This window comes from Scyliorhinus torazame, chromosome 19, assembly GCF_047496885.1.
Source record: "Scyliorhinus torazame isolate Kashiwa2021f chromosome 19, sScyTor2.1, whole genome shotgun sequence".
Classification (NCBI taxonomy): Eukaryota; Metazoa; Chordata; class Chondrichthyes; order Carcharhiniformes; family Scyliorhinidae; genus Scyliorhinus; species Scyliorhinus torazame.
The window spans coordinates 114,867,518-114,891,036 of record NC_092725.1 but is presented as its reverse complement, the minus strand read 5'-3'; the positions used below and the strand labels follow the sequence as shown (position 1 = coordinate 114,891,036).

At 49.3% G+C, this 23,519-nt stretch overlaps 1 protein-coding gene across 1 annotated transcript in view; it reads right to left on the bottom strand.

Moving 5' to 3' along the window:
* The window catches only part of LOC140396438 (protein kinase C-binding protein NELL2-like), a 369,190-nt gene that overhangs the window by 278,317 nt on the left and 67,354 nt on the right, over window positions 1-23,519 (bottom strand). Inside the window, exon 3 of the mRNA XM_072485066.1 lies at window positions 17,987-18,137. Coding sequence (XP_072341167.1) covers window positions 17,987-18,137 — 151 coding nt within the window. The remainder of the gene's footprint in view (window positions 1-17,986; window positions 18,138-23,519) is intronic.

Genomic DNA, 23,519 nt, shown 5'->3' with positions numbered 1-23,519 from the left:
CCAATATTACTACTGCGCTTAAGCTGTACTTGACAATGCCTATCACGAGCTGTGAAGCAGAAAGGAATTTTTCAAAGCTATCCTTTATAAAGAACAAATTTCGGTCTACCATGACTGAAGAGCGCTTAAATTCTTTATGCATATTGTCTCTAGAAAATTACATTGCAAGGAAGCTCTCATATGACAAAACTGTACGTGAATATGTTGCTAGAAAAAAAAGAAGAAAGAGTATTTTGTAAAATGTGCTTCATATAGTATGTATTCTCATAGGTGTCTAAAATAAAAGATTATATTGACTGTGGTCTTTTCTATGTTTTATTTCATCATTCTATGATGCATCATGCATGTATATAACATTTCCCTAATTTTCATCCCCCATAACTCGAAAACTATAAGTCATAGGAAATTTTTATTCACACCAGTGACTTTGACATGTGAGATAATCCAGTACAGCAATTTTAATCAAAATCTGCGATGTAGTGGTTACATTTTTAAAAAATTTGTGATGATCTGTCGTGGAACAACCCCATTGAAGAAGATAACAGTGGTTACCCAGACCTCGTTGCTGGTTGCGAAGGGGCCCCCATAACAGTTCAAGCTTCAGGGCCCCAAAAATGTAGGTCCGCCACTGCTCTCAGCACCTCGAATTTCAAATTCTCATTTAAGCCCGAGGCAGATCTGGAGTGCTGAGATCCATTCTGAGTTCCATACCTGAGGAAGAAAGGCCTTGGAGGGAGTGCAGTGTAGATTTATCAGAATGACATTTGGTCACTAAGCACTAAATTAGGTGGAGAGATTGCATAAACTAGCATTGCATTCCCCAGAGTTTAGAAAATTAAGGTGTGATTTGAAGTTTCCAAGATATTAAGAAGACTGGTGTAGTGAATCGAGAGAGAATCTATTTTGGCTGATTGGAGCATCTAAGACTCAGGGCCATGGCCTAAACATTAGACTATGGCCTTTCTGGAGTGAAATTAGGTAGCACCTCTACAAAGCAAGAAGTTTGGAAGTCTATTCCGCAAATGGCTAGGTTATTTTTAAATTTAAAATATGAGACTGATAATATCTTTGGTTCGCAAAAATCTAAGTGCTTTGGAGATAGGTCATAATGAATGGCAGAGGAGGCATGAGCCATTAAATGAGCTACTCTTGTTCCAATAGTATCCAGTATAAAGATGGTGGTATGCTGTATCTGGCCAGTGGGAAGGACCAAGGCCTTGGGAATCAACCACTGGAGTCTCAAATGGATGGTTTATGCAGTGCTTTAAGTGGGAAGGGGGTGGGGGAGTGTATGTCGGGGATTGGGAGGGGTGGGGTGAGGGGTGGAGATAGGTTGGGTGTCCACTCCTGCTCCTCCTGGTCCACATGGAAACAAAATGTATTTTAATGCACTGACATCACCTTAATATTTTTAGTCTTCTATCTGAAATGTTAATATACATAACAAATAATGCTGGAATAGCCCTACTATTGTGCCAACTTAATCTCTGGCAACATAGCTGTTGTGGTGGAAAAACATCACACAACTAGCCGAAACAACAGACTCTACACTCTGGGATTTCAACCAGCAAAAAAGTCATCTGGTAAATCCTTTGAGATTCTTCCTCGCAACGTAAAGTCTAAAATAACAATGTATTGTGTCAGGAGGGACATGAAAGTCATGAAGCACATTTAACCCCAGGCTGCTCCGTGTCTTCACTCTAATGTATAGGGGATGAATCAGTTGTAAATCTCACTACCACCCAGACTAATCCTTACATCTGATCCCACACGTTTATTAAAGCGATTAAGACTGCAGGCTCAAGCTACAGTGCACACTTAGAATTTTTAGAAGGTTTCATACTAATTTATGACTCTTACTAAATATCACATTCTCAGAATACAGTTCCTAAAAATTCCTTAATGAACTGCAAATCTATTCTCAATAACCTTTCTGTAGAGAGGTCATTAAATCTTCAGTGCGAAACACCAACAATACAGTACAGAACACATTCCGCTGAATAACCCTTCCCCCATAGAGCATTCATTTTAAATATAATTGACACACTAGAGTGATTACAAGGCAGTAACTTAATCCCAGATGAGTTACAAACCATCAAATGATTTATTATGGAAGTCACCATGAGATTCCCGCAGTGCAATTACATCCAGGTATACTTTCATCCCAAATTGGGAAAAATTCCTCTTCCAGTGAAAAATCAGAGAATCATTCTCTTCTCCATAATTAAAAGACTACGAGTGAAATTGGAGAAACATGTGGCTTTGAAATGTGTGATTTCTGCAATTGAAATTAGTAGGCCATTTTTTCTAGGAAAAAAGAAGCAATTCCCCCATTTTCAGTGGAATGGAATTTCTACCCTGAAGTAACTACAGCCAGATTTCTGACATCCTCTGTGAAATCAATTTTTTATTTCCATTATCCCCCTGTAATCACTCTCGAGCTTCCATTATACTTTAGGTAATCACTCTTGGATTTCCATTCTTTTATATGTAATAATCTCTACAAGATATCCATTATTCCATATGCAATCAATTCTAGGCATTCATTGTTGTATATGTAAGTGAGTCAAGGCATCCATTATTCTCCATGGGATCGATCCCAGATATCCATTATTCTCGATGTAATGGCTTTTCGATTTCCATTATTTTCCATACAATCACTCATAGGTATCCAATATTGTCTATCCAATCAATCCTAGGTATCCACTGTTCTCTTTATAATCATTCCCAGATTTGTCTTATTATTTAAATTAATCCATTTTAGAGATTTCACATTTTTTGTATCAGAAACTGAACTGCATAATATTGAATTCAATTAATGACATGCCTGTCGCACTGTAGCCTTAGTTTCTATCAGTTGCAACATTGGAATTAAATGTGTCGAGATGGCCTTCTATTATAACTAGTCCCCATCTCTAAGAAGATTATCTTTATAATGCAAGATTAGAGAAGTGTCATCTTTTAATGTTCAACTTCAACAAAAGTAGCATGAACCATAATTATTTTAAACAATGGAATTATTTTTTGAGCCGTTATGGAATATTTGAAGAAAATCAAGGGATCTGTTGTGGAAGTATCAGGAAACTGAGGTTTTGCGAGGAAATTGTCATATTTGATTGTGTTGTTTAAAACATGTTCATATCCATTAAATAACTTGTTCAGTGACATCTTGCACATGGAAGGCTTAAGGCTTATTAAGAAAAGATCTTACTGGTCTGAAAGATGGTAACATTTGAAAAGGTAATTATTTGAAAAGAAGGATTTCAAGAACATGTTAAGAAACCATTTGCTGTTCCCATTATCTGAATAGCTGAAAAAAAATAATTGAGATTGGATAATGAAGATTAAAAAGAGTTCATAAAACTCAAATGGTGAACGCATGGCTTGGGGATGAATTTATTCTTGAAATTTAATTTATTACTGGTTTCTGTAATGTTCACTATTGTGTATTGGCTTTATTTTAATATATATTTTGTAGATCATATAAAGAGACAGATTTGAGAAATCTGTGTCTCTATTCACAGCGAAAGTCCTACACACTTCATGGTGACACCTTTGTCAAAAATATCTAACGTGTTTTTACAATTGGTCGCAACGGTTGAGCAACTAACTGACTGGTTAGCATAATCCACTGATCGTTCATCATTTTAACTGGAGGAAAATTTTGATTGAGTTCATGTGATCTTTTTTGATGTAATCCCTTACAAGAACACTGATGTCAGTTTTAATTTATGTTACACATTGACTCCTCTATGTATTTACAGCATTAGATTATGCTACCATCATAGCAGCATAAACGTACTATCAAATAGCCTTGTAAAAGTTTATGCCATTGAATTAATGAGATATTAGAATGTACAAGAGTAATGTCATATAAATAGGCTTGAGGCAATTGATTAAATATTCATGTTTACCTGCATGGGAAACAAAAGTAACTGTGAACTCTTACCCTTTCCCATTCAATTAAAAAATACATTTTGCATCAGGATACCAAATGTATTTATCAGTTCGTACCAAGCTCCATAATGTTGGCGATATTATATTTAGCCGCAATAGGTCACAGATTAGAAAGAGTGCAAAAACATAGCCAGAAATTACCCTTTTCAATGGTTATCTGGTATTACAGATACAAGGTGCATGTGTGGATGTTAAGTGACATAGAATGTTTCCTCCACAATCAAAAGCCTGTTAATGCTCACTGTCCTCCTATTTGACATGTGAAGAATGGCCAATTGAGTCAGATGCTACAGGACTGACACCCCCTGTGAATCAGAAGCGGATTTACAATGAAACACCGTGCTTAGGCACAGGGCTCCAAACAATGCCCACCCACCCCCACACTGGGCAGGTGTACTGGACATCTAACCAGAAGCTGATCACTTTGCATTTGCTGATAGACTGATAGTAAATGCAGAGTAAAATCAGACTGATTGGTGAGTCTGAAAGAGTGTAAAAACTGGTAACGAACAGTCAATTTGAGGTGCACGCCCACGTGACCACAAGGAGAGGCGAAGGAGAGGCTGCTGAGGATTGTGAATCAAGAGGTTAAACAGATTTATAGACCAATACAGCGCAGTACAGGCCCTTCGGCCCACGATGTTGCACCGAAACAAAAGCCATCTAACCTACACTATGCCATTATCATCCATATGTTTATCCAATAAACTTTTAAATGCCCTCAATGTTGGCGAGTTCACTACTGTAGCAGGTAGGGCATTCCACGGCCTCGCTACTCTTTGCGTAAAAAACCTACCTCTGACCTCTGTCCTATATCTATTACCCCTCAGTTTAAAGTTATGTCCCCTCGTGCCAGCCATTTCCATCCGCGGGAGAAGGCTCTCACTGTCCACCCTATCCAACCCCCTGATCATTTTGTATGCCTCTATTAAGTCTCCTCTTAACCTTCTTCTCTCCAACGAAAACAACCTCAAGTCCATCAGCCTTTCCTCATAAGATTTTCCCTCCATACCAGGCAACATCCTGGTAAATCTCCTCTGCACCCGCTCCAAAGCCTCCACGTCCTTCCTATAATGCGGTGACCAGAACTATACGCAATACTCCAAATGCGGCCGTACCAGAGTTCTGTACAGCTGCAACATGACCTCCCGACTCCGGAACTCAATCCCTCTACCAATAAAGGCCAACACTCCATAGGCCTTCTTCACAACCCTATCAACCTGGGTGGCAACTTTCAGGGATCTATGTACATGGACACCGAGATCCCTCTGCTCATCCACACTTTCAAGAACTTTACCATTAGCCAAATATTCTGCATTCCTGTTATTCCTTCCAAAGTGAATCACCTCACACTTCTCTACATTAAACTCCATTTGCCACCTCTCAGCCCAGCTCTGCAGCTTATCTATATCCCTCTGTAACCTGCTACATCCTTCCACACTATCGACAACACCACCGACTTTAGTATCGTCTGCAAATTTACTCACCCACCCTTCTGCGCCTTCCTCTAGGTCATTGATAAAAATGACAAACAGCAACAGCCCCAGAACAGATCCTTGTGGTACTCCACTTGTGACTGTACTCCATTCTGAACATTTCCCATCAACCACCACCCTCTGTCTTCTTTCAGCTAGCCAATTTCTGATCCACATCTCTAAATCACCCTCAATCCCCAGCCTCCGTATTTTTTGCAATAGCCTACCGTGGGGAACCTTATCAAACGCTTTGCTGAAATCCATATACACCACATCAACTGCTCTACCCTCGTCTACCTGTTCAGTCACCTTCTCAAAGAACTCAATAAGGTTTGTGAGGCATGACCTACCCTTCACAAAGCCATGCTGACTATCCCTGATCATATTATTCCTATCTAGATGATTATAAATCTTGTCTCTTATAATCCCCTCCAAGACTTTACCCACTACAGACGTGAGGCTCACCGGTCTATAGTTGCCGGGGTTGTCTCTGCTCCCCTTTTTGAACAAAGGGACCACATTTGCTGTCCTCCAGTCCTCTGGCACTATTCCTGTAGCCAATGATGACATAAAAATCAAAGCCAAAGGTCCAGCAATCTCTTCCCTGGCCTCCCAGAGAATCCTAGGATAAATCCCATCAGGTCCTGGGGACTTATCTATTTTCAGCCTGTCCAGAATTGCCAACACCTCTTCCCTACGTACCTCAATGCCATCTATTCTATTAGCCTGGGGCTCAGCATTCTCCTCCACAACATTATCTTTTTCCTGAGTGAATACTGATGAAAAATATTCATTTAGTATCTCGCCTATCTCTTCAGACTCCACACACAATTCCCCATCCCTATCCTTGACTGGTCCTACTCTTTCCCTAGTCATTCGCTTATTCCTGACATACCTATAGAAAGCTTTTGGGTTTTCCTTGATCCTTCCTGCCAAATACTTCTCATGTCCCCTCCTTGCTCGTCTTAGCTCTCTCTTTAGATCCTTCCTCGCTACCTTGTAACTATCCATCGCCCCAACCGAAACTTCACACCTCATCTTCACATAGGCCTCCTTCTTCCTCTTAACAAGAGATTCCACTTCCTTGGTAAACCACGGTTCCCTCGCTCGACGCCTTCCTCCCTGTCTGACCGGTACATACTTATAAAGAACACGCAGTAGCTGATCCTTGAACAAGCCCCACTTATCCAGTGTGCCCAACACTTGCAGCCTACTTCTCCACCTTATCCCCCCCAAGTCACGTCTAATGGCATCATAATTGCCCTTCCCCCAGCTATAACTCTTGCCCTGCGGTGTATACTTATCCCTTTCCATCATTAACGTAAACGTCACCGAATTGTGGTCACTGTCCCCAAAGTGCTCTCCTACCTCCAAATCCAACACCTGGCCTGGTTCATTACCCAAAACCAAATCCAACGTGGCCTCGCCTCTTGTTGGCCTGTCAACATATTGTTTCAGGAAACCCTCCTGCACACACTGTACAAAAAACGACCCAACTATTGTACTCGAACTATATCTTTTCCAGTCAATATTTGGAAAGTTAAAGTCTCCCATAATAACTACCCTGTTACTTTCGCTCTTATCCAGAATCATCTTCGCCATCCTTTCCTCTACATCCCTAGAACTATTAGGAGGCCTATAAAAAACTCCCAACAGGGTGACCTCTCCTTTCCTGTTTCTAACTTCAGCCCATACTACCTCGGAAGAAGAGTCCCCATCTAGCATCCTCTCCGCCACCGTAATACTGCTCTTGACTAGCAGCGCCACACCTCCCCCTCTTTTGCCTCCTTCTCTGAGCTTACTAAAACACCGAAACCCCGGAACCTGCAACTCCATTCCTATCCCTGCTCTATCCATGTCTCCGAAATGGCCACAACATCGAAGTCCCAGGTACCAACCCATGCTGCCAGTTCCCCTACCTTGTTTCGTATACTCCTGGCATTGAAGTAGACACACTTCAAACCACCTACCTGAACACTGGCCCCCTCCTGCGACGTCAAATCTGTGCTCCTGACCTCTATACTCTCATTCTCCCTTACCCTAAAACTACAATCCAGGTTCCCATGCCCCTGCTGCATTAGTTTAAACCCCCCCAAAGAGCACTAACAAATCTCCCCCCCAGGATATTTGTGCCCCGCAGGTTCAGATGTAGACCATCCTGTCTGTAGAGGTCCCACCTTCCCCAGAAAGAGCCCCAGTTATCCAGAAATCTGAATCCCTCCCGCCTGCACCATCCCTGTAGCCACGTGTTTAAATGCTCTCTCTCCCTATTCCTCATCTCACTATCACGTGGCACGGGCAACAACCCAGAGATAACAACTCTGTTTGTTCTAGTTCTGAGCTTCCATCCTAGCTCCCTGAAAGCCTGCCTGACATCCTTGTCCCCTTTCCTACCTATGTCGTTAGTGCCAATGTGGACCACGACTTGGGGCTGCTCCCCCTCCCACCTAAGGACTCGGAAAACACGATCCGAGACATCACGTACCCTTGCACCTGGGAGGCAACATACCAAACGTGAGTCTCTCACGCTCCCACAAAATCTCCTATCTGTGCCCCTGACTATAGAGTCCCCAATTACTAATGCTCTGCTCCTCTCCCCCCTTCCCTTCTGAGCAACAGGGACAGACTCCGTGCCAGAGGCCCGTACCCCATGGCTTACCCCTGGTAAGTCGTCCCCCCCACAAGTATCCAAAGCGGTATACTTGTTTCTCAGGGGAACGACCGCAGGGGATCCCTGCACTGACTGCTTTTTCCCAGTCCCTCTTACAGTTACCCACCTATCTCCAATCTTTGGTGTAACTAATTCCCTGAAGCTGCTATCTATGACCCCTTCTGCCTCCCGAATGATCCAAAGTTCTTCCAACTCCAGCTCCAGTTCCCTAACTCGGTCTTGGAGGAGCTGGAGATGGCAGCACTTTGTGCCCGGCGCCAGCTGAGCAGGCCCAGGCCCGCATTGGAGCGCGAGGCGCAACCACCGAATCTAGCCACTCGGTCAGCGGCCAAGCAAGCAAAAGGACAGCTTGTCAAGTTCAAAGTAATGAACAGTGCATAAACTGCACAGTCATCCTCCTCATGAATTATCTGATGACTTACACATTCCGATTTCCACATCTCCTGAAAAGCTTGAATAAGAAGTGGACTGTCAACATTGGAAATCTGAAGCAAAATCATAGAATCATCGAATCCCTACAGTGCAGAAGGAGGTCATTCTGCCCATTGAGTCTGCACCAACCCTCTGAAAGGGTATCCACCGACCCTCTGAAAGAGTATCCTATCTAGGCCCACTCCCCCACCTATCGCCATAACCCCACCTATTGGACACTAGGAGGAATTTTAACAAGGCCAATCCACCTGTGGGAGGAAACCAGAGCACCAGGAGGAAGCCCACGCAGACATGAGGAGAACGTTATCAGATAAGTTTCAAAGTACAATCTTTTTGATGATGAAGTCAAACAATTCATTAATTTCATCGATAATGATGAGTCCTGTGCTTCAAGTTCACCAGCTAATTTGTATAGACTTGTACGTGATGATTTGCAGGCAATCTTTCCAAATGTGAAACTATTCTGAAAATATTGTTGACAATACTTGTCACAAATGCTTCCGGTGAACATTCTTTTTCTGTATTGAAGGATTAAAAATGATTTGTGAAGTACGGTGAGTCAGGGACATTTGACAAGTTCAGCAATATTGATTGAAAATGCATCTTTACAAGATATCACCTACAATGGTGCAATTGAAGATTTTGGAAAGAAAAAGTGAAGAAAAAAAGCTATCTAAATTGCCATGCCAACTTGCTTAAATTCTGGGCGGTATTCCCCCCCCCCCAACGCCGGGTGGGAGAATCGCCGGGGCGCTGCGCGTGTCGTGCCACGCTGCCCCGACACCCGCACGCGATTCCCCCCTACCCCCCGAAACGAGCGCCGCGAGAATCACGCCGGGCCGTTCGGAGAATCGCCACAAACGGTTTCTCCGGCCCACAGGCCGGCAAAAAAAATGACAGTCCCACCATGCCGTTCACCCCTGGTAGCTGCCGGTGGGAACTGTGCAGGAACGCTGGGGGGGGCGGCCTGTGGGGGGGGAGGGGGCCCCTTCACCGGGGGGGTTGGGGGGGGGGGGCCTCCGATGGGGTCTGGCCCGCAATCGGGGCCCACCGATCGGCCAGCCGGCCTCTCCCCCCCCCGGGCCTACCTCCTTCCGTGGCCGGCCGCAGAACCCCGCGCCATGTTGGTGAGGGGCCGGTGCGCGTAAGGAGTCCCCCGCGCATGCGCAAGATGGCACGACCCAACTGCGCATGCGCAGGAATGAGCTGCCCCAACTACGCATGCGCGGGTTGGCGCGGCACCCATTTGGCGTCGCGTAAGGAGGCTGGAGCGTATGAACCGCTCCAGCGCCGTGATTGCCCCCTGTGGGGGCCAGAATAGGTTGTGCCCGGGCCCTGTTCGCGCCGTCGTGAAACGCGACGCGTTCACGACGGTGCGGGCACTTAGTCCCGGGAGTGGAGAATCCCGCCCTCTGTTTTTCAAAATGGACACTGCTGGTCTGGTATAATGGCTGCATTATATCAGATGGTAGTTCAACCCACCATCGCTCTCGAGACTGGCCTTCAGAAAGTGCCTAGGGCATAGAACGGAATCCTGCCAGACAAAGCCACCCGATATTGAACTTGGATTCACTGGACACACCACTCACATGAACTTATGGCAATAACTCCTTAGATTTTGTGAGAGGATTTTATTTTGGAAACTGAATGAGATTCTGTGAAATATACTGACTGGCAGTGTATGCATCTTGTTGATTGGAGTTGCTTCTGCACTGGACTGTCTCAGTCTGTCCTTTTGTAAAAAAATATTTAAATTGGCATTTTTCAGTTTTTACAAGTCAACCTATGGTGCACCTGGTATTTACATGTCGTGAGGCTTCTTATTTACAGAGATTTTCAGCAATTATTCAAACAGGAGTACTTTTACAATTTTAAAAAACAGTGAACAATTTGTGTATTTTTGTGGCCTCAGCCTTGGCGTTCTGTGGGGCCAGAGTGGTTTGGTCGGGGGGGGGGGGGAAACGTGATGTTGGGAAGGGGGTCCAGAGATGAAATGAAAATCGCTTATTGTCACAAGTAGGCTTAAAATGAAGTTACTGTGAAAAGCCCCTAGTCGCCACATTCCAGCGCCTGTTCGGGGAGGCTGTTACGGGAATCGAACCGTGCTGCTGGCCTGCCTTCAAAGCCAGCGATTTAGCCCTGTGCTAAACAGCCCCGAAATGAAAATCGCTTATTGTCAACAGCAGGCTTCAAATGAAGTTACTGTGAAAAGCCCCTCGTCGCCACATTCCAGCACCTGTTCGGGGAGGCTGGCATGGGAATTGAACCGTGCTGCTGGCCTGCCTTGGTCTGCTTTCAAAGCCCACAATTTAGCCCTGTGCTAAAGCGTGGGGCCCGATGAACTGTCAATCCACCTCTGCTGCTAATTATACATCAGTGTCTGACACCCCACGTGCGATTCAGTGACCAGGTTGCACCCAGCACGGATGTGGGATTGCCGGGTTTATCCTGGGAGCGATCTAAATCGGGCCCTGCGCCGACTACCAGGCCAGTTGCGAGTCACCCAACTCACTCAACTTGGCGTGATCTAGACCTTGCCCTCACTGGGCAAGATACTGGTCAGCATATTTAATTGAGCCATTAGGCTCATGTAAATAACCGCACGCCAGATTCACCTGATGGGCGTGAGTCAATGGCTGTGTCTGCAAGACCTCGCCAGGGTGCCATTTAAGCACTGCTCTACACAAATGTGGATCAAGCACAACGCACCTCAGGGGGGTCTCGTAGGTCATTAGAGTCCCCCAGGTGATTGGGGACAGGGCAGGGTGTACCCTGGCACACCGCTTGGCACCCGGGCATTGCCAGCCAGTCACCCTGGCAGTGCTACCCAGTCACCCTGGCATTGCCAGCCAGTCACCCTGGCGGTACCACCCGGTCACCCTGGCAGTGACATCCTGCTAGTGCCTGGTTGTTGACACTGCCAGGGTTCCATGCTGTCAGGGTTTGGGCCAAGGGGGCCTTGCCAATTGGAGGAGGGAGTGAGGGACAGTTTCCAAGATCCTCAACAATGTTGGTGGGGTAAGGGGGGGTCAATAAAGTGGTGGGGCGAGGGACTTCCGGTGGCGGCAATGACTGGGTGAGCCGCACATTCGGGGGCTCTCACTCCGGTGGGATTTGAGGACCTGGTTCCCCGGTTTTGCGGGACTGTGGAGCGCTGAAAGGACGGCCACGGGGGGGCTAAGGAGCGAGCAGAGCTGCATGGAACTGCGGGAGAGCAGAAAGCAGCGCAAACAGGAGAGGAAGGGATAAAGGCAAGGTGCAGGGGAAGCTGACCCGGGAGCAAAGATGGCGGACCTGTGGACCTCGGACCCGGCGATCCAGCAGGCGCTGGAAAACATGCTGCAGGTGATAAAGAGCAGTTTTGAGTCGTTGAAGCGGGATAACTTGGACCCACTTCAGAAGGCAGTGGATCAGCTGAACCAGAGACTAGATGCCCAGGACAAAAACGTTAAGGAGCTGGGGGAGGCGGTGGAGGGGCAGGCGGATGCGCAGACGATTGCTGCGCGAGAAGTCGACGGGTTGAAGGAGAGACAGAGACGACTGCTGGACAGAGTAGAGGAGCTGGAAAATAGAGCCCGTAGACAAAATCTGAGGATCATTGGCCTCCCGGAGGGGGCGGAGGGAGCTGATGCCACAGCGTTCGTGGCGGACTTGTTGATGCAGCTGATGGGGGCTGAAGCCTGTCCGCGATCGCCGGAGCTGGAGGGGAGAACAGAGTACAGGCGAGACAGGTGAGTCCGGGGGGGCCGCCCCGTCCGATGGTGGTTAGGTTCCACAGGTTTGTGGAGAAGGAGCGGGTGCTGCAGTGGGCAAAGAGCGCTAGGAGCAGCACGTGGAATAACAGCGTCCTTCGCATTTACCAGGACCTAAGCCAGGAGGTGGCCAGGCGGCGAGCAGCCTTTAAACAAGTTAAGGAGGTGTTGTTCAAAAAGGACGTGAAGTTTGGTCTGCTCTTCCCGGCCCGTCTTTGGGTTACGCATCAGGGCCAACACCACTACTTCTCCGAGCCCAAAGAAGCGATGGACTTTGTGAGGGATCAGGGGCTGGTCTCGAAAAAAGGACCCACGGATGCAAGCTAGGGTCCGAGAATTACTGTTTGAAGGGAAGCCTACTGTGCCTGGACTGCAGGTCGACTGTTTACTGCTTTAAAGGTGCCTTGTGGTGTATTTTTTGTGGGCAGTTTTTGCCTGCAGGGGATTTGGGGGGAGGGTATCCCCCCCCCCCCCCCCCCCCCCCCCCCCCCCCCCCCCCCCCCCCTTTCGAATGGTCTTTTCCTTTTTTCTGTTGTTTTTTTTCTCTCCTTTTTTTCTTCTGTTGTGGTGGGTACCTTTCGTTGGGCTCTCTGAGTGCGCTGGGGCCTGTATTGTAACAAAAGGGTGGCCGGTCAGCAATGGGGATTAAAGATGTTGGTTGGGGCTTTTATTTAATTTATGTCTATGGTTTTTATGTTTGTTTCGGATGGGGGATGTACGGGTACTGGGTTATTGCGGTGTTTGGTGCTCAGAAAGGGACGTGGGTTAACACTTTTCTTTGTAGACAGCTGGGACTGTGTTGTGCCTGGAGCAGCCTCGCGTTGCTGTTTGATGTTTACATCTTGTTTGATCTTTCCCATCTTAGTGAGACTGCTCCAGTGGGTCGGAGTGGGGGATGGTGTGCTGGGGAGTGGGGAGATGAGGTCGGGGAAACAATGGGAGTGAAACAAGGGGGCGCCGGAGCGATGAGTCACCGGGCTAGCAGATTGGCTAGTCAGGGGAGTCAGGTGGGGCGGGGGGGGGGAATACAGCCATGTGAATGGCAGGGGTGGGGTTATTAGGGGATGTTGCTGGGGGGGGGGGGGGGGGAGTTATTTTGCTGACGTGGGGGGGATCTGAAGTAGGTAATGGAAAGGAGGTCGGGGGTTGAGGCAGCCAAGAGGCGAGCCAGGAATGGCACAGCGCATGGGCCGGGGGAAGGCCCAAGAAAGGTTATGGCTGACCGGGGTGGGGGGGGGGGGGGGGGGGGGTCTTACCAGACTAGGCTAAGGAAGGGCTGGATCAGCCAAGTCTTCCACTCGGACTTGGATTCTAAGTCCAGGGGGGGTAGCAATTATGATCAATAAGCGGGTTCAGTTTGAGGCGGAGGGCGTAGTCGCAGACGGCGGGGGCAGATTCCTTATGGTAAGGGGCAAGCTGGAGGGGAGAAGAGTGGTGCTGGTGAACATATATGCGCCGAACTGGGACGATGTTAACTTTATCAAAAGAGTGCTGGGGAAGATCCCGGACCTAGACTCACGTAAGTTGATAATGGGGAGGGGGACTTTAATACGGTCCTTGACCCGTTGCTGGACCAGTCATGTCCCAGCACGGGCAGACTCCCAGCAATGCAAGGGAGCTGAAAGGGTTCATGGAGCAAATGGGGGCTGTGGACCCATGGAGAGCCAGACAGCCGACGGGAAGGGGCTACTTGTTTTATTCGCATGTTCATAAAGTATATTCCAGGATTGATTTTTTAATCTTGAGCAAGGACTGTGTCGGGGAAGTAAAGAATACGGATTACTCGGCAATCACTATCTCAGACCATGCCCTGCACTGGGTGGACCTGCAGGTTGGGGGGGGGGGGGAATTACCAATGCCCGCAATGGAGGTTAGACGTAGGACTGTTGTCGGAGGAGGGGATATGTGAGAGACTTCGGAGGTGTATGCAAAATTACTTGCAGGTGAACGATACGGGGGAGGTTTCTGCAGCAACCCTGTGGGAGGCGCTGAAGGCAGTAGTGAGGGGGGAGCTGATCTCAATTCGGGCTCACAGGGTCAGGGCGGACAGAGCAGAAATGGACAGATTGGTTAGAGAAATTCACCGGATAGACGAGGAGCATGCGGGATCCCCGGGGAGGACCTACTCAGGGAGAGACGGAGATTGCAGGCGGAACTGGGGGTGCTATCCACGAGTAGGGCCGTGGAACAACTTAGGAAGGCGAGGGGAGTGGTGTATGAGCATGGGGAGAAAGCCAGTAGATTGCTAGCGCAGCAACTCAGGAAGAGGGAGGCGGCCAGGGAAATAAGTAGAGTGGTTGATGGGGAGGGGAGCAGAGTGGAGGACCCGGCAGTACTGAATAAGGTATTTCGGGACTTCTATAGTAAGCTGTACACTTCAGAACCCCCAGAAGAGCCGGAGGAGATGAAAAGGTTACTGGATGGTCTAACCTTCCCAAAAGTAGGCAGGGGACCAGTGGACAGGCTGGGGGCCCCGATTAGAGCGGAGGAGGTATTGGGGGGCCTAAAGGCCATGCAGTCGGCGAAAGCCCCGGGACCGGATGGATACCCAGTAGAGTTTTACAAGAAGTTCTCGGAGATAGTGGGACCGGTCCTGACAGGGATTTTAATGAGGCAAGGGACAGAGGGACCCTGTCACCGACGATGTCGCAAGCCACCATCTCGCTGATACTGAAGCGGGACAAGGACCCGGAATCCTGCGGGTCATACAGGCCAATCTCCCTGATCAATGTGGATGCCAAGCTCCTGGCCAAGATCCTGGCGATTAGAATTGAGGACTGCGTACCGGAGGTGATTGGAGACGATCAGACAGGGTTTGTGAAAGGCAGGCAGCTGACAGCTAACTTGAGAAGATTGCTTCATGTAATCATGATGCCCCCGACGGGCAAGGAGGTGGAGGTAGTGGTGGCAATGGACGCTGAGAAGGCCTTCGACCGGGTGGAGTGGGGATATTTCTGGGAGGTGCTTGGACGGTTTGGGTTCGGGGAGTGACTGGTTAATTGGGTCAGACTTGTACCAGGCCCCAAAAGCTAGCGTTAGGACGAACAGGATAATGTCAGATTATTTCAGACTACATCGCGGGACCAGACAGGGGTGCCCACTCTCCCCGTTGCTGTTCGCACTGGCCATAGAGCCGTTGGCGATGGTGTTGATAGCTGCAAAGGGGTGGAAGGGAATGACATGGGGAGGGGGTGGAACATAGGGTCTCTCTCTATGCGGACGATCAGCTCCTGTACGTGTCGGACCCACTGGCCGGGATGGAAAATATACTGGAAACATTGAGGAAGTTCGGCCGGTTCTCAGGGTACAAATTAAATATGGCCAAGAGTGAGATGTTTGTGGTGCAGGCAAGGGGCCAGGAGAATAGACTGAAGGAGCTGCCATTTCGGCTGGTGGAGGAAAGTTTCCGGTACTTGGGGATACAGGTGGCACGAGACTGGGGCAGGTTGCATAAGTTAAATTTGACTAGGGTGGTGGAACAAATGAAGAGGGAGTTTCGGAGATGGGATGCACTCCCGCTGTCACTGGCAGGGAGGGTGCAGACTGTAAAGATGACAATCCTCCCTAGATTTCTGTTCATCTTCCAGTGCCTCCCAATCTTTATCCCACGGTCCTTCTTCAAAAGGACTGGCAAAATCATCATGAGCTTTGTCTGGGCGGGAAAATCCCTGCGGGTGAAGAAGGCGATGCTTGAAAAGAGCCGCAGCGAGGGGGGACTGGCATTGCCGAGTCTGATCAACTACTACTGGGCGGCTAACATAGTCATGATAAGGAAGTGGATGGTGGGTACGGGGTCTATCTGGGAGCGAATGGAGGCGGCTTCGTGCAGGGGCATCAGTTTGGCAGCCCTGGTCACGGCTCCCCTACCGCTGTCGCAGGCCAGGTACCCTACCAGCCCGGTGGTGGGGGCGGCCTGCGGATATGGGGCCAGTGGAGGAGGCATGTGGAGGGGGGGGGGGGTGCATCTGTCTGGGCTCCAATATTTGATAACCATCGATTCGCCCCTGGGAACATGGAAGGAGGGTTTCGAACATGGCGGCGGGCGGGGGTGGGCGATATGTTCCTGGAGGGGAGCTTTGCGAGTTTGAGGGGCTTGGAGGAGAAATTTGGGCTGGTAAGGGGAAATGACTTTAGGTACTTACAGATGCGGGACTTTGTACACAGACATGTCCCATCCTTCCCGTGCCTCCCGCCAATAGGGATCCAGGACAGAATAGTCTCCCGAGGAGAAGGAGGAGAGGGTAGAGTCTCGGATATCTACAAGGTGCTCATGAAGGGGGAAGAGTCCTAGACAGAGGAACTGAAACTCAAATGGGAGGAGGAGTTTGGCGGGGAGATGGAGGACGGGCTGTGGGCGGAAGCCCTGAGTAGGGTAAACTCAACCGCAACATGTGCCAGGCTCGACCTGTTTCAATTTAAGGTCGTTCACCGGGCCCACAAGACGGTAGCTCGGATGAGCAAATTCTTTGGGGTAGAGGATAAGTGCGCTAGATGCGCGGGAGGACCAGCGAACCATGTTCACATGGTTTGGGCACGTCCTAAGCTTAGGGGGTACTGGGAGGGATTTGCGGGGGTCATGTCCCAGGTGCTGAAAACAAGGGTGGTGATGAGTCCAGGGGTGGCAATTTTCGGGGTTTCGGAAGACCCGGGACTCCAGGGGGAGAAAGAGGCAGATGTTCTGGCCTTCGCTTCCCTAATAGCCCGGCGGTGGATACTGCTGGCATGGAGGGACTCAAAACCCCCGAAGACCGAACTATGGCTTTCGGACATGTCAAGTTTTCTGGGTATGGAAAAAAATTAAGTTTGCCTTGAGGGGATCTGTACTGGGGTTCGTCCGAAGGTAGCAACCATTCATCGACTTCTTCGCGGGAGAGTGAACGTCAGCAGGTGGGGGGGAGGGGGGCGGGGGGAGATTTGAGTAGAGTAGCAGGGATCAATAGGCGGGTAGTGTCTAGGGGAGAGGAGCGGGCATGTGCAGTATGGTTTGATTGAAGTATTGGTTTTATATTGATGTTTGCACATTTCTGTTATCTGTAACTGTTTACAATGCCAAAAAATACCTCAATAAAATTGTTTGTTAAAAAAAAAGTGGTGTGGCATTGAAAGGGGGGGGGGAATCGGGGCTTTTGTTCAGAATGGCACCCCAATCTATGAGCAGCTCACCAGCATGAAATCTCTCTGAATGTGGCTTCAGCAGGGAGAAACTCCCCAAGACAAAAAAATAACGACAAAGTGGCGTTGAATAGTGGGGTGATTCTCAGCGCTGCAACCACTGAAAAAACCCCGCCCAATGTGCCCAAAAGCAAGTTTAAATTTGTCCGCTGAATCATGTCCACCATCTTTAAGGTAGGAGAAAAATTGGAAGATAAAATTATAGCGTCAACTTGAAGAACACAAACTGCAACTAAGGGCTTTGCAGCTTTCAACATGCTTCCTCTGAATCCAGATACCATCGCTGACAGACTCTCTCACCTCTCAAAGTTCTGAAGCCAACTGATCTCTTGTTATTGCATCGTGCAGTGCTCTATTTTGACAAATAAATACATAATGTGCCAAATTGGTAAAAGACATTCTGTATTTCTTTCCTAATGCTGCTTTAGTTGGAAATTAAACTGCAGCTGTGGATAAATTTTGCCCTGTGTTTTGCTGGAGGGACAGAATGAACAGCCTTTGTGTGAAAAAAGAGGGAAGTCACTGACCTCTTTTCTGAGTGATGAATCGACAGGAAGACTCCTGAATTATAGTGGACTTGCTTCAACGTAATCAGAATAGTAAACTCGCGTGTGTGTCTCAGCTTCTGAGAAATGTGTTCAACAGCAGAAGCAGATGCTTTTAGACTTCTTGTGGAATCTGGAGAGTACAAGGAGGAAAATGTGAACCAGCGATGAGACACAATTATTTTCTCCAAACCTTCAATAGCAGGGTAAGAATTTCTCTTTTGAAATCTGGTAGTACCAATTTACCATTATTTTACACAACTGGTGGAAACCAACAGTTCAGAATCCTTGAACAGGCCAACCCTTCCCACATTGGCTTACTCACAGTCCTTCAATACTAACTAATGTTGTCAATGCTCATTCAGGAAATAATTTTGATGCTTTGTTTACTGTGCCATGATGACAGGATTTGTGCATGAGTAATATCACCCTGAAATTTCATTGGCTGAGCAAACATATATTGAACTGTTTAACATGGACTCTTTCAAGACAACAAAATACACTGACCAAAAATGGCTGCCACAAGTCACATGGGGCGACATTCTCTAGAACTTCTCTCCACCCCTAGAACTTAGTCCCCTATCCTCGAAGCCAGGACTTTGGCCAGCAAATTGACATTCACATTTAATAGGGAGATTGGTCTGTATGACCCACAATGTTCTGGGTCCTTCTCCCACTTCAGAATCAGTGAAATCAAGACATTGTTGGGGGAAGAACACCCCACTTCCTTGCCTCATTAAATACCCTCACCAGCAGCGGGCCCAGCATCCCAGAGAACATCTTGTAAAATTCCACTGGCTAGCTGTCCGGTCCCGGGCCATGCCCGACTGCATGGCCTCCAATAAACAAACCCTTTCTGACATCATTATAGGGGTAGGAGGTCATATGACTATAACTATCTTTGGATTCTCCTTAAACAACTACTAAACACAGAAGCAAAGCTGTAGTCAGGAAAAGCTACCAAAGGAGCAGTAAGGTACTCCCTTCTCTCTTCTTCCTCAAGTTAAAACCCAGGGCTGGATTCTCCGAGCCTCCGCGCCAAAATCGCATTCGGCACGGGGGCGGAGAATGTTTGTCAAGCCGGAAATTCGAACCGGCGCCGCTCCCGCGATTCTCCGGTCCCGGGAGCATAGCTCGAGAATCTCGCGTGCGCGAACTACGTGGCGCGGGTAGGGGGCCTTTGACAGAGGCCTTTGACACCCCCACGATTCTCCGCGCGCAACTGGCCGAGTTCCCGACGGCGTGGTTCTAACCATCTATCGGCCATCGGGATCGTCAGGTACCAGCTGTGGACTGAGTCCGCAGCCACCCTGGTGCGGGGGGTGGGGGAGGATCGTTCACGGGGCGGGGACCTCATGGACAGCCAGGGGAGCAATCGGGCATCGTAGACCCACAGGTGTGCACGATCTCGGAAGGGGGGGGCCTACATTTTTGGTGCCGCTCCGCGGTCCGTGTCCGCCATGTCGCAGGGGGCGGCCGCTGTAGGCCGCCGCCGTGCGCATGCGCGGATTCCCGACCGGAAGTGCGGCACCCATATCCGCAGCCAGAGCTGCGAGAACCACTCCGGGGCCCTGCCAGCCCCCTGCAGATAGGAGAATCACTCAGAACTTTCTTAAGGAAAGCCCAGGGACGGGATTCTCCGAAATCATGGCCAAGTGTTGACGCCGGTGTCAAAACGGACGCAAACGACGCCGGCATTAACGGGCCCCCAGGCCCAGACATTCACCCCTTCCTCGGTGGCTGGAACGGCACCGAAGTGCTGTGCGCTGCTCCGATGGCGAAAGCCTGCCCTACACGGCTGGAGCGGATCTGCGCATGCGGGCGTCACAGCTGACCGGGTCTGCGCATGCACGCCAGCGCCGTCTCCGCGTCGGCCCCCGGGCAATATGGCGGAGCCCTACAGGGGCCCGGCACGGAGGAACATAGGCCCCCCCCCCCATGGAATGAGCGTGCCTGCCCATCGGTAGCCCCCGATTGCGGGCCTGGCGGCTGTAGAGGCCCTCCCCCTCGGAGTCGGTTCCCCCCACCCCCTGACCAGGACGACCCCTGCAGCCAGAACGCCGAGATCTCGCCGGGTAAGACCATATGCGAACGACGCCGGCGGGACTCGGCGCAACTCAGCAGGCACTTGGCCCATCGAGCGCAGAGAATCACCGGGGGGGGGGTCGCTCTCAATGGCCCCTGACCGGCGCCCCGGTGCGATTGGCGAACGGAGAATTGGCGGCCCGGCGTCGGAGCGGCGTGGCGGGATTTGCGCGACCCCGCCGATTATCCGACCAGGTGCGGGATCGGAGAATCCCGGCCAGTGAGTTTCATCAAAAGGAATCTAAGAAGCAAAACACACTGATTTCTGGAAAAGACAGGTTACAGATTAAAAGGGGGACAGTCTGCGGCAGTTGCAGTTTTACGTGGACTTCAACTCAACCCCTGGAATCTAGAGGAATCTGGAAAAAACTCATAAACCGTGAACTCTTATTTTCTTGCCTTCAGTATTGACTTTTAATCTGGCTAAGAATGTAGCTACCTCCAATAAAACTTGGAAAGATGTGTGTGCACCTGTGTGTGTGTGTGTGTATGTGAATGTGGGTCACGAAAATGCAAGAAGCGCAGGTTTACCTTTTAAAATATTTTAAAATATTTTGCTTTCATCATCTGGGTGGGTTTTTAATTCGATAAAAACAAACCCCTTTTTGTCTTAAAAGTCCAAGAAAGCCTGCCAGACTCATTTCTTTGCAATCAGCACATAAATGGTTAAACACAGATTTTGAGACAATTCCATCATCCTCCTAAATCCTTCGCAAACCCTGGCCGAGTTCTCCGCCTGTTCGCTGGTGGTGGGATTCTCTGGTCCCGGCAGCACAGGAGGATTTCAATGGGAAATCCCATTGTCAATGACGGGAGCAGAGAATCCCGCCGCCAGCGATCGGCGGGCACCGAGAAACACGTGGCCGGGAGGCTGGAAAATCCCACCCCCTGTTACAGCCAGACCTAGAGTGGTAAATTAGGGGAGTAAATATCCCCTCCTCATATGGTCATACCCACTGTGATAGATTTGCTTTAAAAATTAGATAACTGGGGACCTCTGAAAACAGAATTATGCTATCTAAAATATTTCCTCATATCAGTCATGTAAAAAAACACAATACTGCAAGTGTTGTATGTGACGTAAAACAGGGCACAGGTTTTAACCAACTATGAGTGAATGTCATTTATATCCATTTTCGATTTGAAGAGAAAGTTACATTAATCTCCACTTATGTTTCAGTCACAAGTTTGTTCCAAATTATAGTTATTCAACCTGAATTCACCAATTCTAAATCAATCAGCCACTTAGACTCAGAGAATGCTTTGAGGAAGGTAAATCAAATCACAGAGTAACTCAGAAGGCAATGATTCAAGTTCTGGGGGTCTGGATGTAGTGCCACAAGACATTCACTGAACCCTCACAAGTAGACAAGGTCAGTGAATGCATCTTCAAATGCTATATCCTACCCAGTTCCAATATAGAATAGAGAATTGACATGCAGTGCCTACAAAATAACGGGCGGAATTCTCGCCCCCCCACGCTGGGTTGGAGAATAGCCAGGGCGCCGCGCGTCTCCCGCCACGCTGTCCCGACGCCCGCACCCGATTCTCCCACCCCCACCAAACCGGCGCGGTGAGAATCACGGCTGGCCGCTCGGAGAATTGCTGCTCGCCGTTTGCAACGGGCGAGCGGCGATTTTCTCCGGCCCGGATGGGCCTAGCGGCCTACTGTTATAACCTGCCTACTTACCATTGGCTGGGGACTAATGACTATCCCACAATCCTGTGGGAGTATGAGCTTACCCAATGAGGGGGGCGGAGAAACCACTAGTAAACTCCTAGTATAAATAAAGCTGGTCAGTTCAGGAACCAGCAGGAAGGAGTATGTAGCAAGGGAAGTTACTGCTACTGTTATGTACATATGTTATAGTAAATAAATGTTATTACTTTGTATCCTTAAAACTCATGCTGGATTCTTCGTGGCCCTTACAAAACTGGCAACGAGGGTTAAAGTGAATAGCTGTCTACACTGCTGAAGCCACCTCCCTGGATTTTTGTTGGATACAGGTTGGAAGTTGTTTTCTATTATACCATGCCTCTGTACGGACGTTTGGATGTTTTTGATGCTGCGCTGGAAAGCTGGAACCAGTACACACAACGGATGCGTTACTATTTCCGGGCAAACAATATCACCGAAAACGAGCGCCAGGTGGTCATATTGCTCACCGCCTGCGGCCCACATACGTTTGGGGTGATTAGGAGCCTTACGTACCCAGCTGCGCCGGACACCAAAACGTTTGATGAACTTGTGAATAGTGGGGCAACATTTTAACCCAACCCCGTCCACGATAGTCCAGCGTTACCGGTTTAATACCGCTGAGAGGACCCCTGGAGAATCCCTTGACGATTTTCTATCCAGGCTACGCAGGATTGCGGAGTACTGTGACTATGGTGAGACCTTGTCAGAAATGTTACGCGACCGTTTGGTTTGCGGTATTAACAATGCGGCCACCCAGAGAAAGTTGTTAGCGGAGCCAACATTGACTTTTCAACAGGCCATTCAAATAGTATTGCCCCAAGAGAGCGCAGAGCGAGGAGTACAGGAGCTACAGGGAATGGAAGTGCATGCCTTGGGGCGCAACCCCTTCCGTCCGAAAACGTCCCCCCGCACTCCTGCGGCACCTTGGGCGAGGCAACGTCCGGACCGACGCCAGTGGCCGTCGGACATTCCTCCCCGAAGGGAGCCTTCTCCAGAGCCAATGGATGAGGAGCCATGTCCGTGTCAGACTTGTAGGGGCCGACCCTGTCGCAGACGGCGGACCTGGGGGCGCCGTCGTTCCGACCGAAACTGGGACCAGCCCAGGGGCCGTAACTGGGACCAGCCCAGAGGCCGTATCTTCCATGTGGATGAACCTGCGGCGACTACTCCTGAGGACGTGGAGACGGAGGACGACTGCCTGCAGCTGCATTGTGTGGCAGCTCCCCGTGTGGCCCCCATTAAGGTGACAGTATGGATCAATGGCCACCCGCTTGAGATGGAGTTGGATACTGGCGCAGCGGTCTCCGTGATCGCCCAGAGGACATTCGACCGCATCAAGCAGGGTATACAGACCCTTACATTAACCGACTCGCAGGCCAGGTTGGCCACCTACATGGGGGAACCACTGGACATTGCAGGAACTACAATGACCCCTGTTGTCTATGGACACCAGGAGGGGCATTTCCCACTTATCGTGGTGCGCGGCCATGGGCCCAGCCTGTTGGGTCGGGACTGGTTGCGCCATTTGCGATTGCAATGGCAGCACATCCTCCAAACAGTTTCTGAAGGGTTGACTGAGATGCTAGGACGATACCCAGATGTATTCCAGCCTGGTTTGGGGAAAATAAAAGGGGCCGTAGCCCGTATCCAAGTTGAACCAGGAGCTATTTCCGGGCGCGCCCAGTGCCTTACGCCTTGCTCAAGAAGGTAGAAGGGAAGCTCACTCGTTTG